At 33.6% G+C, this 12,998-nt stretch overlaps 1 protein-coding gene and 1 long non-coding RNA gene across 3 annotated transcripts in view; one reads left to right on the top strand and one right to left on the bottom strand.

The window, feature by feature from the left end:
• spg (dedicator of cytokinesis spg) overlaps nt 1-5,084 on the bottom strand; it is a 66,946-nt gene extending 61,862 nt beyond the window's left edge. The window contains exons 1-4 of the mRNA XM_089700600.1: nt 4,895-5,084; nt 3,877-3,960; nt 3,406-3,599; nt 183-331 (exon numbers count right to left, since the gene is read on the bottom strand). Of these exons, the coding sequence (XP_089556726.1) occupies nt 183-331; nt 3,406-3,599; nt 3,877-3,960; nt 4,895-4,931 (464 nt within the window). The 5' untranslated portion in view covers nt 4,932-5,084. The remainder of the gene's footprint in view (nt 1-182; nt 332-3,405; nt 3,600-3,876; nt 3,961-4,894) is intronic.
• Nucleotides 5,085-5,697: 613 nt separating this feature from the next.
• Nucleotides 5,698-6,508, top strand: LOC149484444 (uncharacterized). Of its 2 annotated transcripts, XR_016316238.1 has the most exons (3): nt 5,698-6,004; nt 6,179-6,356; nt 6,393-6,508. It is a non-coding gene; the product is annotated as an uncharacterized LOC149484444 (long non-coding RNA). The 2 variants fall into 2 exon arrangements; XR_016316237.1 differs by having other exon boundaries at nt 6,179-6,508.
• Nucleotides 6,509-12,998: the final 6,490 nt, after the last annotated feature.

Here is a 12,998-nt window from a genome sequence, read left to right as displayed (position 1 = left end):
AGCAGACAAAATTAAAACACTAGGTCAAGTATATGCCCTCCAAAATACTAATAAATTGAATGATTTCTGTTAATCCATTATTTCAAATTCACATCACAGTATGCATCAAGTTTACCCCTTCACCCGTTACCCAGTTGAATTACAAAATACTCAAAAAAAGAAATCAAAGTAAAATAACTTACCGATTACCCCAATCGAGTTTGGCGACTAATTTCAAACGTAACGCCCTCGTTTGATCCTGCGTCAGGGTTCCAGTGAGCAGAGCGCGCCGACCACTCAGGAGTTCGCGCATTACCTTTGCGACTGCACTGAACCGATAGGTTTCGCGCTCCTGAAACATTAGTTCGATTGTAGTTTGTCTATTTACGAATAGATGACGTTGAAATTAATATTGGATCAACTTCTGATGGGGTACTAGAAGATGATTTGGGGCTGTGGATAAATTCTAACTTGCCACTTGTCTATTGCTCTCTGGCCAGGAAGGAGTCAGTCAACGTAAATAAGTCTATATTTTTCCTTTCATGAGGATTGAGAGTATTGGATATAAACAAAATATGCAAAGATTAAACTTCTTGGTTGGGAGAAGATTTTTATAAGGATCATAGAAAGAGAAAGAACACCAATAAAACTATAATGCATATAGGTGAAATTTGATTAATTCTGAAGAAAATAACAATACTGCGCAACTTTTAAAAATAATTGCCATTTAAATTGCAATTTACACAAATAAATGTAGTTTACCAACAGAGCAGCTGAGTAAGTACAAAAGAATTTTTGCTCATTAGTCAAACAATGAAACTAATTATAACTAGGGATGTAACGATACCGATACCGATACCGATATATCGGCCGATATATCGGCAAAGCCGATATATCGGTATCGCCGATAATAAATCAACCGATACCGATATTTTTTTATTAAATTCTTTCTTTTCTTTTATGCTTTTGCATTGTATTCATTCGTATTGTTTTATTTCTGTTTCTGTAATAGTGTTAAGGAAGAGCGGAACCTCCTGACACAAGCATTTTATTTGCTTACTAGGAGTGTTCCAATCACAAAGGAGATGGTCCAAAAAAAAACCCAGAGTCGATTTAGACAAAAAACCCGCATAGTTCCCGTTCCCGTGGGATTTCCGGGATAAAACCTAGCCTATGTCACTCAGAAATGATGTAGCTTTCCAACAGTGAAAGAATTTTTCAAATCTGCCAAGTAGTTTCGGAGCCTATTCAATTCATACAAACAAACAAACAAACAAAAAATCAAACCTTTCCTCTTTATAATATTTGTATAGATGTATAGATTTACCCCACCGAAAAATTTATGCCCATATCCATGGGGTATGAGTGTTATAGGCTAACAAAGTATATATGGAAAAATCATGAGTAACTTGTTATTTTTACCAGTTTTTACAACAGCAGTATACTATTAAACCATCCATCAGCCGAAGGACGTCCACTGCTGGACATAGGCCTCCCCCAAGGTTTTCCACCGCGATCGGTCCTGTGCCACCCGTATCCAGCGGCTACCCGCGACCTTCACCAGATCGTCGGTCCACCTTGTGGGGGGCCTACCAACACTACGTCCTCCGATTCACGGCCGCCATTCGAGGATCTTTCCGCCCCAACTGCCATCGGTCCTGCGAGCAATGTGCCCCGCCCAGTGCCACTTAAGGTTTGGGATTCTGAGAGCTATGTCGGTGACTTTGGTTCGTCTCCGGATCTCCTCATTCCTAATTCGATCACGGAGGGAAACTCCAAGCATAGCTCCATCGCCATCGGTCCAGTAGTTTCGGAGCCTAAATAATTGAAATAAATAAATATGTTTCCCACCATTTTCTTTTTTTTTAATAAATAAAAATAACTGAAAAATAATATGAGACAAAACAGGTAAAGCCAACCGTAAAAAGATGTTACACCAAAAGGAACTAATAAGTGTCCAAAAAATCTAAATCATTAAATGTCTATTTTTGTTATCAAATCTTTCTGCGGTTGACTGTACAATGAGCTACACAAACACACACACACACACACACACACACACACACACACACCCATGCAGACAGATACACAAACTTACATTGACATGTCTTGTAAAGTAGTAAAAATAACAAGTTACTCATGATTTTTCCATATATACTTTATTACCCTATAACTGTTATACCCCATGGATATGGGCATTAATTTTTCGGTGGGGTGAATTGTGCAATATAAGCCAATGATAACCAATTTGTCTAAATCGACTCTGGGTTTTTGGTCCACACATTTTTGGACCATCTCCTTTGTTTATGTAAAGGAAAGAAAGAAATAATTTTGAATTTTTTTAATTTTTAACGTGATAACGTTTTTAAAATCGTTTTAGTCGGGTGACATGTTCATAAACTTGTGTCACACCAAAACCTCACGAGCGCGAACGCAGGTATAACGAGAGAGAGACGGACCGATCTCCCGTTTCATCTCGAGCGCTGCCACTGCATTATGTTATCACGTACGTAAACATCTCGATCGTAAACCTACTTTACAAACAACTAATTTTTTTGATATCAAAAAATTCAAATACCCGCGCCCAATGAACGATGCGGGAGGCCGGAGGCCGCCCGCGCGTGCGCACTTTTTTTTTTCTGAAAAAACTCTACCAATAGTAAGCTTTTATTAGGTACTGATTGTATGTGTATTACTTAAAGTTTAGCCGACTTTGTAAAATAATAATACTAAAATAAATGGTTTTGTTGTTTTTTGATTTGGCATTTTTATTTAAAAGAATACGATTAACAGTTGTCTCTGTTAAATGTTGGTAACTTTTTATGCATAATTCACTATTTATTTTTCTACCAAGCCATCGATATCGGTATCGGTATCGGTATCGCCGATACATTACCACAAATATCGGTATCGGTATCGTATCGGCAAAATCATGTATCGTTACATCCCTAATTATAACTTTACATATTCAACACCATTTTATCTTAGTCAGTTGTCATTTGACTCAGTATTTCTAACGAATATCACTAGTTTATACAAATATAACATCGTCAGACATTCCCATTTCATCCATACTAATATTATAAATGCGAAAGTAACTCTGTCTGTCTGTCTGTTACTCAATCACGCCTAAACTACTGAACCAATTTGCATGAAATTTGGTATGGAGATTTTTGATATCCGAGAAAGGACATAGGCTACCTTTTATTGCGAAATATGTACCACGGGCGAAGCCGGGGCGGACCTCTAGTTTCATATATTTTAGGGCCAACTAAATGTGGACAATTGAGTAATGTAAGATTAGATACACTACAAATTCATACATAAGCATGGCCAAACAGCCCTTCAGTTACATAAAAGCTCAATTATTAAGATACCTGAAAAACAAATTTACAATTTATTTTTAAATTAAAATGACATAAGTACCACATATAGCTTCTTCCACAACCGTGCCCATTCCCTCAGCACGCAGGCTATTTCCCGCACCAGAGGGTCGTCTTTCAATTCAGCGATCGCCGATAAGCCACTCCCCTTGATCGTACATGGTCGTATCGTCACTACGGATGCGGGAAAAATACCCCACGCCGATCTGTTTTTCGAGCTGAAACCTCTGTACCAACCTAACAGAAAAGATTATATTTTACTTGATTACCAGCCAGTAACCCATATTTACTATAAATAAGGATGTCGAAAAAAAATATACTTGATAATTTGATTCAAATATTTAAAACCCGTTATATACCTATTCATTTGCAAAATGAAACAAGTATTACAGTTAATCAATGCAGAAATAATAAATTTACATATCAACAGAAAAATTTCTGTATAGTATGTTTTAAAGAAAACAGCTAATAGAACATTTGAAAAAGTTTCAAGGATAATATTTTGAAGACTTACCTCCATTTTCCTCCAAGATCTGAACGGTTTCTCCAATCTCTAAAGGTAACCCTGATCGTACATCTCCTTTCCAATTGTACACAGCTGAAAATTGAATTGATTAAAGACCAAAGAAATCATTAATGTATTTTGCAAAAAAAAATATAATCTGCATCCATTCCCAGTTTTGTATGGTGTGATAATAAAAAATAAAATGTAAAGCTAAACTGTACATTATAGGGCGTGGAGTGGAGAGTCGTAAATTTATTGTTTTGACACTGTCAAAACAATAAATATGCATAACAAAAACAAGACGGAGTAACTTTCTATAGTAATTTTCCGATATGAAAAACTAAAAGTTTCCTCAAAGTGAAATTAAGATTTAGGTTCCATTGGACAATAGCTAACCACAAAAAATTTACGACTGTCAACTCCATGCCCTATAAAGTACAGTTTTACCAAATAAAGAATTACAAAGTGAATATTTTAGTAACTGTAATAGAGAATGACTGTATCGCTATAACGAGTTCACTATGCGACTTTGTAATGAAAATGAATAAAAACTATAAATTTGCAGTAAAACTTTAATTTAATTCTTCTTATAATTCTTTTCTTTTTTATACAATCAGGTAAATAACTGGATACTTTAATAGAGAATAACATATTCATTGTTATTTGTTAGTAACTTTTTATGTATATGTGATATATTTGTCTCTAAATAACTTAATATATATTTTTTATAACATTAATTTTCTTAGTTCTTATCTCTACTTAATCCATATCTATATATCATCCATACATAAGTTAAAATAATATAAAAAAATATATTATTATGTACCACTTCTGTAATATTTTCAAATGGAAGTAATAATAAATACATGGACTTGCAGAAATTAGGAAATATAGTATAAGCAAGAACTCGGAAGTTCTTACGTAGGTTTGTTTTCGGAAGCAATTTGTTTTATATTCATATCAAGTCCTAACATTTCCTGTAATTGTGCAGGATGTAATACTGATTGAGACAAAACGTCAAACTCACCGACTGCAAGTTTAGGAGTTTTCAATGGAATCCACATTTTTACACTTAATTCAACACCACAAAACACACAATTAATATTTTAGCGAATCATTTTTTACTATAAATTATTTATTTTACATTGTCATAATGTTCAATGGGGATAATAAAAAAACTGCGCTGAAGGCTAAAGAAATATCGCCTCGACCCTTGTCTTGTGTTGATTAATAATAGTGATGTTTTGTTGATAGTTGATGAAGATTTAAGATTGACGATAAAAATTAAAATCGGTTTAATGCTTTCATTTAACTTAGGAGTGTTTAAAATTAGTTAGTTATTTAATTTATTAGTTTGTTATCTGGAAATACACTACAATATAGTAAGGAAAATTTGCAATATTTTGATTTCATTTTATATGGAAAAATGTATTTCTAAAAAAAAAATAGAAGAGAAGTAGTTTTATATTAAAATATTTTGTAATGTTCAGGCGGGTAAAAAAAGCATATAATAATTTATATAGAACTAGGTACACTATAGAACTAAATTAAACTACAATAATTTGTATTTGGATAGGGTCTAAATTTCTGTGTATTATCCGCAGGACTCAGTTAATAATTTACATATTGTTATGTTAGTAATGTGGTAGAATTTAAATACATATAACAGACGATAGATATTATTCCTTCAAGAAAGATTTTGCACCAAATTCATATTTTTTTTTATATTTGAATAACAAAGTTATAAAATCGGTATTTCATCTCATCACTAGTTACGAAAAATTTATTTGACGTTGCATCTGTGACACTGATGACATATGCCATTTTGAATTTGATCAACAATAAACTCGGAGACAAATATACAATAAACATTTAAAAAATCGTTTAATCACACATTGAAGTGAAAAAAACAAATGTGAATATTTATTGTCGTTAGATCTTTATTTCATTGATCTATATAAGTTTTAAAATGTCGGACAACTTTATACCGCTAAATCAAAGTACACCAGTACATGATAGATGGAACAACAGAAATCAGAACCACAGTGGTTACCAAAACGGATGGCAACAAAATAGCAACAGGAATCGAAGTCACCAAAAGTGGGGAAACAATTCAAGGCGAAATAGCAGCTTTGGAGTAGGTTCATCACAAGTTTTTATCAATTACATTTATAGAAAGTCATTGCTATTACTTTAGTTTAATTAAAAATAATATGGTGTTTACTAGTGATAATCATAATCGTCATTACCTACTTTGTTTTATGCTTAATAATATAATAAGCAGGGAATAATCCTTAATTTATTGTTTCAGAGTGAAAGCAATAGCAGCTATGGCAGAGATAACAAAAGCAATAACATAGATGCATATCTACATCCCTCTATGTTACAAGACCCTTGGGCACATCTTAGAAAAAATGAATGATAAATAATAAGTTAGTTGTAAATCCCTAAAAGATTTAAAATACTTAAGTATGTATGTGTAAATATATGTACTTATTTTAAGTCTAATTTATTAAATTGGGTAGTTCATTTTTATTTATATGTATTGTTTTTGAAATGCATTGATGGTTAACTTACACAATAATAATGTAAAAATTGCTACACAAATTTCGATGAATGGAATAAATAAATACAATAAATATTAGTTTTTTTTTCTACATAATGAATAGCCTTAATACTCAGACTCGGACAATATTGCATATTAGATCTATGTACCAGTAGTGATGAAGGGAAGGTATATGTAAATACTATGTATGTATACCTATATGCATTATCTATACTATAGCTTTTTACTTCAGAAATAATTTCTAAAATTGATTAATTATAAATTAAACCAACACGTGTTCCTCATACAAACATACTAATAAATAACAATTCTTTCCCATATCATCCAAACACTATATTTCTTTGACTGTTTTTGTTACATTAACAATAGTAAAGTAACTACTATTTTTATAAAATTTTTTTACAATATATCTGAATTCCTTTATCCTGAACAATATTTTGACTTTTTATCACAGAAATATAAGCATTGTGACAATTGTTTTTGAAATTGATAAGGTATTTATTTAAAACAGGTGGTATGAAGAATTAGTAGTCTGCAGTGGGTGGAATACCAGAATACAGCATATCCAGAAGGAGGTACATACTTCTTAACACTTTCTTACAATTTACATCAGTTTTCCATTTTATTCATAGAGAACTTCTACGAAGCAAAGTGTATACCTACTATTCACCTGTTAGAGAACTGAATAATGTTTGTTACTAATATCAGACTGCTATAAACAATAGTTATTTTGAGCAAATTTCATCAGTGGCAAACTACTCTTAAGACTTCCCAACCTCACAGAAGATACTAATATTTATAAATTAAAGACTTCAACAGATTTTAAAGGCGATTTAGTAATTACATTTTTTAATCCAAAGCCTTTAATTTCTAAATGTATAATATTCGCGAATAATCAAGCACGAGAAGGTACTAGATACCAAGGTACTTAATATTTTAAACTAGCTGGAACCCGCGGCATCACTCGCGTGGTACTAGGGCGAAAAATAGGCTTTGTGTTAATTTAGATTATACTAATCTATATGTCTAGAGTTTTAAATTCAGTTCGAAACATTTTCGACCCCACCCTTCCGAATGCATTAAAATTTAGCCAAAAAAATGATGATAATAATTGGCTATGTCATTTTTTTATCGAAAGAATAATCATTATGTTATGTTTAAAAAATAAAAATAAAATATCGATTTAAGTACTTATGTACTATAATACTATTAACTTTTCGCTATTCGCGTCTTCGCCTGTGTAGTCAATGAGGGCAAAGAGTTTCACCGTTATTAAAAGTAGCTTATGTCACTATCTGGCGTCCTAACTATGTCTAGGTACAAAAATTGTCATAAAATCGCTCCGTAACAGAAGATAATTAGGTACTTTTAAATGTAATCACATAAAGTGGGAAATCCGAAATTTCTAAAATTAAATATCTCCTCAAAGACCCGTTTTTAAATGGGGTTAGGTAAGTATAAGAGTTGATATGTAACTACGGATAATAAAACTTAAACCATTCCAAATACCTACTACTTAGGTATATTGTACCTGTTCAGTACTTCCGGCATGCTACATTCATGATAAATTTAGAGAAACTGACAATATTTTTCAAATGCAAGAACAAGTAAAGTTGTGACTGCTGTCCAATACAAATTTTATTTTTTTGGTTGATATAAAGACTGATAAACGCTTGAGGTGATTGTAAATCACTGGTTTTTAATTGTTAAATACGTATAGAAGTAGATTATTAATTAAATTATTTCTCAAAATGGTGTAGGTAATTATATAGTGCGTACCTACTTACGTGACTTGTTGAATTATCTGCTATCTATCCATTAGGTACATAATGCTAATGTATACTTTGCGAGCTTAGACACTTGTATAATAATAGTGCTCTACAGTTTTATTGGACAACATTAATATTTTTATAACCCATTTTCGGTATCATTAAAAACCCAATCTACTTGTCAATCAAGATACGAAATGACATTCGAATTGGTCAATTAAAGGGGTGGTGACGCTCTGCTTAGCCAAAGCATTATGTACCCAAACACCATGAAATAGAGTCCATTTGTAATAATCTGTCCTCATAGGTCCGTTTCCTAGAGTCCATAATAAAATATTCCACAAAATAATTTCTTTTGAAATGACAGTAATAAGTAAAGTGTTCATACACTTTGCCCCTAACTGGAAACAAGTGAACGCCTTACCATTATTAGGACTTATCGATGGAGATAATAATAATTATTTTAATGACTAGATCATAGTTGCTAGATAGGTACCTACCTACCTTATCAATACCTTAATATAAAATCCATATTATGGGTACATAGGTTTTTTTGTAATTAAATTTTCTTATAGCATTTTACGTAGTTACTTAGGTACATATTGAAACTATGGATATTCCTATATTTATATAGGTCTATTGTAGGGAATTGTATTACCTAACTAGGTATAGCCTAAATAACAGACCTATCCCTTTATTTGGAGTAGGTAGTTACAGAAGCTGTAAAGTATACGAGCGAAATATCAATTATCCTGATAAAAATAAGCTATCATTACCGTGTCGTCAGTTTCTCACAGCCAAAGAAGTAGAAATAAAAATACAATCCACAAAATTACCCTAATCAATTCTGCGGCAGGACCCCACGCTATTTCGAAATTAAGAACTCGAGTTCAGGGGTTATTTGGTTTTACCTTCAAGAAAATACCTGCTTTTATAAATCACGGCGAAATGCTGACGAGCCATATTAAGAATGTAGGACCTCTAGACTTTTTGTATTAAAACGTTTAGTTGATATCAAGTGACCCTTATTATATGTTCGTATTGTCTGAAACTTGGTCCAGATAAACGAAACTGAAATAGATATTATAAGTAATTCCATGTAACTAGTAACTACCTCTCATACTGTGTGAGTGTGAGTTAAAAAAATGTTTTCTTATAATAGACCTTTAGACCTTTCTTAAGCCTACTTTAAGATCCAGTACGTACTACTTAACAAGTGATTATAAGTATATAACTGTGTTGTAAATAAAACATGGCATTAAACAGATCAAATTAATACCGCTTAATACCCTGTCATGCTAACTATTATAGTATAGATCGTGAAAATTACACTACCGTATCGTAACGACAGTCATGCCACATTAAGAAAAACTTAAAAAACTTTGCTCTATCCGCCTAAAATGTCAATAATTAAATCTAAAAACTAAAAATAAAAGATTTTATTTTGAAACTCATTCATTAAATACTAACTCCTATTTGTAATTTCATTCATAATTGAACATTTATGAAAATCGACTCACGTATAGGTAGGTAGGTAGGTACTTTAAATACAAAACGATCACGCTAATAAACTGTTAGATGTGGACAGTACCTGTAGCAATTGATGCATACCTAGATATTATTATATAATTGTGGCCTTATACCACAGAATAATAACTAGTAGCTTGCTTATCTAATATCTAATATCTAATATATATTATAAAGGCGAAAGTTTGTAAGGAAGTATGGATGTATGGATGTTTGTTACTCTTTCACGTAAAAACTACTGAACCGATTAGAATGAAATTATACACACATATAGAGGGTAACTTGGATTAACACATAGGATAGTTTTTATCCCGGAAATCCCACGGGAACGGGAACTATGCGGGTTTTCCTTGGCAAACGCGGGCGAAGCCGCGGGCGGAAATCTAGTACTTAATATTAAGGTAGGTAGGTAGGTTGGTTGATTTTCCTTACTAAGTATAATATTTTTCCTCACAAGTGGAAATTAAAATGAAATTATACGGTAATTATTATTGCTACCTATTCAATTTAACGATTATGAATTACTTTATGTGAATCGTGTGTTATTGTAAATTTCAAGTTCAAATTTTCTTTGAATACCTACATTTCAAAAATCATTGGAAATAATAACATTAACATTGAAATGATGAATATATTATTTTCATGTTAAGAATGCAAATTATCGCTATTAGGTGTTAGTTTAATACAGCCGCGCATTCTGTGACAAATCAAAAATATCAGCTACATTATTGATTTGATTGTATTTATAAGAACGTATATAAACTATAATATGCAACACACAAAATGAATAGAAAATCTGAATATGAATGATGTATGGTAATCATAGCCGAAACTCTCGCAGAAAAGATCATTGAAATTCAATTAATTTCAGTGGCGAGTGGACGGTCGAGCGAAAGTTCGTTTTGGAGCTCCGCGACCCTCCCGCATGCGGTTTTGTTCACTCTTTGTGCGCTCTATGGATGAAAAACCCACCGTACCTCGTTATCAAACCGACATGTTTGACATTTGACTTTTTATTTTTTAATCTGCTAGGGACGAAAGTTCCATTCTTTTCACAGTTGTTTGAATAAGCCGTGCCGCGCGTGTGAGTGTTTATGAATCGTTGTTGCAATTTCGTGAGTATTTTTGTGTTAATACGAGTAGATAGACTAAATTATATCCCGCTTATATCTTGAATTGTGCTGCAAAGTGATTTTATGCTTTTTAGGTTAGCCTTTGAGATATTATAGACTAGATCAATAATAATACCCGCTTTAGCTTAGCACTCCATTTTAATACCGTTTGTCTCGCACCGCCGGGGTTGCCTATATTTAAAACTAGTCCGATTCGGGGTCATCGTGACTGAAAAACGCTACGAATTGTTACGTCGATAGGCGATTTATAGGTCATCAGACACTTGCATCAGCCCACGGAAGTGACTCGCACTGGATAATGTCATCGATCGCCAAAAAAACTAACCCACATACGCACTGGCATCGTAGTCGGAATTATTAATCGCGAGGAGTAAAATGTGGGGGGTAGGGTACGGGCAGGTCGCGCAGGGCGCAGGCGCGGGCGTGGAGCGGGCACTCCGCGAGAGAGGTTCGCGCGCTCCGGCCGCGTCCGAAGCGCCCGCGATGCGCGAGCTGCCGGCGTCGCGGCCGCCCCCGCAAGCGCCGCGCTAACCTGCACCGATGCAGTGGAGAAAATTGACCAGGTTGAAATCTTCGCCGGGCGGACAGTCGCGCGCTCGGAGGATGCTTTGCTGCGGCCGCAGGAAGGTATGCGATACGATCGATAGCGCGCGCCGAAACCTTCGCCCCTCCCGGCCCGGACGCCGACGCCGTTCGACGACCCCGCTAGCTAAGGCCTCGCTAAATCCTGCCTGCTACATTTTCTGGATGTGAGAATGGAACCCTCGACACCATTGTTTCCTGAGCAATTTTTATGTCGTACAAAAGCCGGTTTGGTGGTGCCATTCTTCTCGTATAATTATATGCTTTTATTGTACACTACATGTACCTATAGTCCTTTAAGTGCCTATTTAGTTATTTAATTCACGTTTTTCCATACATGATTATATAAAAAATATCCTATGTCGTGCATACGCTAGAAGCGGGAATTGAATGGTGACTGAATTATCGTATATGTAGATTATTAATATAATATAATATGATAACGAGAGCTATATGAACTGTAGAATGGGCCTATCACGCCATCTTGTCGATGTTATAACGTGCGCTAAGAGACGTTTCTTAAAATATTAAGATTATTTCATTTTACTCAGAAACTAACAGTACTGTAGCTTTAATGTGTCTTTTCAATCAATTTTTATGAAAGAAAATCAATCAATCAATCAATGCTGAAAGCATAATTTAAACAAAATAATTAAGATAAGCGTAATTACTTACATTAAGATTAATACTTACACAGATAATTACCTATTAAGGAAACATACTAGAGTAGTACGATAAAATGACATAAAACAGGAAATACGCTGCGCTAGTAAAATCCTAGTAAGTTAAATAGGTCAATATAAATTATCTGGGTCATCAATCGTCTCCATTTGTAAATGTAATTCCTATGAATAAATTTTACCTGATGATATTTACCAATGAATGACTATAGTAGCTAAAAGCTAAATATAAAATTATAATGGTATAGAGTGCCGTAGCACCGTCGTAGAGCTTCCGTAGACCACAGATATGATAATAAAATAATGATTCCCATTACATATTATAAAAGTTTATCATACAGTTTAAGACGTTGTACATTTTCGATAGTAATAATATTTTATTTTGGGCAAAATTTCAGTTGTGTATGAAATTATGCGTCCACGCATGTCTAATACGAAAATCTCTCAAATCTCATCCAGCATGTATATATGATTACGTATAAGTTTTCACAGTTCCAAATTATTATCAGCTTGTTCAAACTAAAAGGTTTCAAGCGCTTTTCGCCCACGGTTTACGTCATACGATATGTATGAGCTTAAATGACATCATAGTCAAAGCTCCTCTTAAATTTTCCCACACAAAAGTGGTTTTATTTAATCTCAATTCTTGTTATATAAACATAGTTTTTATATAAATTCAGCGGGAGATTTTTTCTGTATAATTTTTCAAATAATCATTCAAACTCAACCACTTCCTTCAGTCCTGCAGAAGCGTGTTTTAATTTTCAAAATACATTACAATTTACCTCCGGTTCAGAACATTTTAAGTAGGTTTTTTCAAGCGTAGAGTGAACAGGTACCTTCTAGGGAATCGCGTTCCATCTTAGACCACATC

The sequence above is a fragment of the Colias philodice genome, chromosome 11 (genome assembly GCF_061535455.1).
Source record: "Colias philodice isolate Cphi_HAF_F1 chromosome 11, ilColPhil1 Martin Lab GWU primary, whole genome shotgun sequence".
NCBI classification, from domain to species: Eukaryota; Metazoa; Arthropoda; class Insecta; order Lepidoptera; family Pieridae; genus Colias; species Colias philodice.
The sequence above is the reverse complement of the archived record's forward strand: the minus strand, read 5'-3'. Positions and strand labels throughout refer to the sequence as shown.